Below are 3,886 nucleotides of genomic sequence, written 5' to 3' on the forward strand. Positions count from 1 at the left end.
ATTTATGCCTACTCTTTCATACATGTTATGGTGTCCAGAATTGAACACTGAAAGGACATATTTTCTATAATAATAATTTTATTTTAAGAAGTCAAAGGCACAAACAGAACCCAAGTCTGCCTTGAGCAAAACTGACATTTCTGAAATTCAAGAGCTGCACTACAATTGTTTATAATATATGATTTAGGTTTGAGATTGTGGTTAGCACTGCATTCTTATTTCATGTGTTTTGACAAATTGAGCTGTGATGCCCGTGGGTGACCTGAGTTCCTGGCTAGGTCATATTCCCAACCATCTTAGTGATACTCTTTATTCTCAAATCTTCTGAACCGTTCTACAGCCTTACAATACTTGATAATGTGTACCCTCTAAGGACTTACTTCAGAGATGTTATCTATACGGAAAGGTGGGGGCAGCTGGTCAGTGTCACTGAATGAGATTTGATATGTTGCCCCTTTCAAAGCAATCTCAGCTCGGAGGAAGAAGCAGTTTCCCAAAGTGTCCCTATGGAACACATGAGAGGAAAAAGTCTATGAAATTGAGCACTCCACTCTTAGTCATTTTCTGTTCTGCTCAGCCATCTCTACAGATTGAACATATTTGATGGCATTGGGTACCTCATGTTGATGTGGAAAGATTTAGGCTTGTTGACCTCAAAACCTCCAGACCAGGTGCAGTTGGGAACATCCATGAGACGGACACAGAGAAGCTGATCATAGTCATTTCTGGGCCAGTGGAATACAACACTAGAGCCTGGCAGGGTGGAGATATATCCCTCTGGATTTGCAGTACCCTACAAGCAAACAACAGGTTGTCATAAACAAAACATTACTGGCTATTATGCTGTCTTTTAAGATGTATTATAAATAAATGAAAACATGCATTCCTACCTTTCCTCTGACAAATTCCCGCTGAGAGAAGGCTAGCTTGTGAGATGATCGATTGTCAAGCAGGTATCGTGGAGCAAAGGTCACAATGTGTGTGTCACGATAACGCCCCTTCCCTTTTCTCACATTTATTCCTATAATGAGACATTACATTACATTATTAAATCAACTTAGCACAGTGGTGTACAGTCCTACTTCTGGGGCCACAGTCCTGCAGAGTTTAATATCAAACACAATTTCATGTCATCAATGTCATCAATGTCTTCAGGATTACTAGAAACTTCCAGCGAGGTGTGTTGCAGCAAGTTGGAGCTAAACTCCTCAGGATGATGGAACAGGATTAGACACCCCTGACTTTGCAGATACTACAATGCAAAAGACGCTTTTCTTAAAACAGGATAGGCATTCCTTATTACCTATATTGTAGATGAGTCCAGGTCTGTTACCATGCTGGATGACTTTGACTGCTCTCACTCCACTCCCCCCATCCAGAGAGAAACCCTGGCACCATCCTGGAACACCATCTGGGTGGATCCCTTTACCGATCCGCATGGTGCACCTGTTAAAAGAGGACAAGACTTTAGAGAGCTTTAAAGAATAAAGGGTAATTATGTAGTTAAATTACATTTCTGCTATGTTGGGTAATGAATAAATGACTCTAGCAGTGGAATTTATGCAGGCTAATTAAATAAAATATACAAAAGCATTTGATGGGTGGGGATGGTGGGAATACACAATGAGAATTCTTTGGATTTTCCCCTTCTCTTGCACTCACATATTGGGTTGCTCTTTGTCAGTGTAGCAAAAGAGCAATGGGCTCAAACTCCTGGCTAACTCATGCTCCTCAAACTGCCCAGCGGCATCCGTTTTCCCATTGTCCTGGCGGAAGATCAGAGGCAGCCCTGCAGACACAATAATCAATGAAAATATTACAGATGTGGTGCAGCACAGTTGTGTTCGGTTAAAGGGATAGTTCACCTTCAAGTTGCTGGTGCCCACTGACTTGCATAGTGTTTTTTTTTTCCATACTATGGAAGTCAGTGGGGACCAGCAACTGAAGGTGAACTCCCCTTAAGGTTTTAAATTCATATAATCAACCTATAGTCAATGCATAGATATGAAAGCATACCAGTCTTGTTGACAAGCCAATAGGAAGCGGAGATGAGGATTTTTAATGCTCCATGGGCTCTGAAAACAATCCGTATGGTGAGACAGAGCAGCCGTTTGTTGACATCATATAGCCGCATGCGCACCACATAGTTTTGTGTACCGGGGGGGATGAGCAGCTCCTTACACATAGGAAAGTTCTCCAGGAGCACACCTGAGAACAAACAGCTCATGAAGCTTTATGTCAACAGAAATGTGGATTCATAAAGCAAATAGGGTCAACATTTATGCTAAATATGTGATAAATTATCATGTACTCCAATTTACCTAATTCTATATTTTGTGACGTGTCTGCTGCATGCAGAACTGCCTCTTTGCCTGGTTTCATGGTTCCCTTGATTGAGGTCCCTTTGATGTAGTAGTTAAGGTCGCAGGGAAGAAGGTTGGCCAGCACTAGGGTGGGCAGCAGATAGATGGTGTGACCTGGTTGGCGGTAGATCTGCTTTGTACCTCCTGCCACGGTTTTGGCAGGCTGCTGATTGGGGTAGTTCTCTTTCTTAATGACAACACAAAACCTGAAAAAGTACAAAAGTGTTTACAATTTGAGGTTCATTCATCTTTGATATTTTCTTTTTCCAATCAGCCTGTTTTTACCTGAAGTTGCGCTTGAGTTGTTCATCAAAGTCTGCTGACTGGCACTCTCTCTTACTGCTGCCGACCTCACCAGGCCGCTCCACAGAGGTCCAATGGATGGGCACTTTGCAGAAGAACAACCCCAAGCCTTTAGGTCTCGCCTGAAGCCTCCAAGAGGTCAGATGGAGAGGGATGGCCAAGGCCTCTCCAGGCAGGATGGGTGGCAGGACAACAGGTTCTATAGAAGGTAAACAATTAAAATTAGATTCATAGCTGATAAACATGGGTAAATCATAGACAACAAGGTGTGTGCTTACTGTCCGGCACCGAAGGACTGTCTAGTCGCACTTCCATGGGAACCTCAAGGCGATTCTTCACTGTGAGTGCTGACTGCACTGTAATGACCTTACGTGCACTGCCCTCCATAGTGATAGAGAAAACCACTCGAACAGGCGGCAAAGCTGAGAACTGAACAGAGATTACAGACTGTGTACACACTCTAGAATAATTTAGTGTAATGTTATGAGACACAAACACTTACATATACATGAGGGTGTATGATGTTGGTTCTGCTAATTGGGCTGCCAACCTAGAAAAGCCATATCATTACATTTTTATGAAGCATTTTTATTTTTCATGAACTACTCAAAGATTTTGCATTTCAAAATGATGAAATAAGAGAGCAGAAAAAAAAGTTTGATTTAAAAGACCCATGAGAGAAGTCAAAGACTTCAAAATGCATGTAGAGAATCGCTAATATAATGCATTTATGAATTACTAATGAGTTTAGTGGTTCAAATGGATGTCGAATAAACTTCATTCTTTACATAACAACCCATTAAAACTCACAGTGCTCGAGGGGTTGTTTCGATCAGGAGCAGCGTAGCGGAAGAACACTCCAACCTTGTCCACTGACACTGGCTTCACCTGCTCCCAGCCTACAACACGCACCAGCAGCTGGTGGAGTTTCAGCTCATGTGTGTGTCTGTGGTCAGAGCACATCATCAGCAAAGAGGTGGAAAGTACAATCAATGAGGTATTAAAGGACAAACAATACAGCAAATAAAAAAAAAATAGTTTACAGTTCAACACGTTTTTCTTTTTGGTAAACAAGTAAAAACATTTCAATATTTCTGGTTATACTGTAATATGATAATAATTCAACAGTGCATGGCATATTGTTTATTGCTTTTAAGTTTGGCTCCATTCTGATAGCAGTGTTATTACTGTTAGCTTTTTTTTTTTTTTTATATATATAT

General features: G+C 41.3%; 1 protein-coding gene across 1 annotated transcript in view; it reads right to left on the bottom strand.

Annotated features, from left to right (window-relative positions):
- Positions 1-3,886, bottom strand: part of LOC107687459 (vacuolar protein sorting-associated protein 13D-like) — a 53,301-nt gene that overhangs the window by 22,963 nt on the left and 26,452 nt on the right. The window contains exons 47-53 of the mRNA XM_016484817.1: positions 2,322-2,569; positions 2,017-2,208; positions 1,663-1,789; positions 1,304-1,446; positions 891-1,021; positions 618-793; positions 381-504 (exon numbers count right to left, since the gene is read on the bottom strand). Coding sequence (XP_016340303.1) covers positions 381-504; positions 618-793; positions 891-1,021; positions 1,304-1,446; positions 1,663-1,789; positions 2,017-2,208; positions 2,322-2,569 — 1,141 coding nt within the window. The remainder of the gene's footprint in view (positions 1-380; positions 505-617; positions 794-890; positions 1,022-1,303; positions 1,447-1,662; positions 1,790-2,016; positions 2,209-2,321; positions 2,570-3,886) is intronic.

Source organism: Sinocyclocheilus anshuiensis, unplaced genomic scaffold, assembly GCF_001515605.1.
Source record: "Sinocyclocheilus anshuiensis isolate Anshui unplaced genomic scaffold, SAMN03320099.WGS_v1.1 scaffold1114, whole genome shotgun sequence".
In the NCBI taxonomy this organism is placed as follows: Eukaryota; Metazoa; Chordata; class Actinopteri; order Cypriniformes; family Cyprinidae; genus Sinocyclocheilus; species Sinocyclocheilus anshuiensis.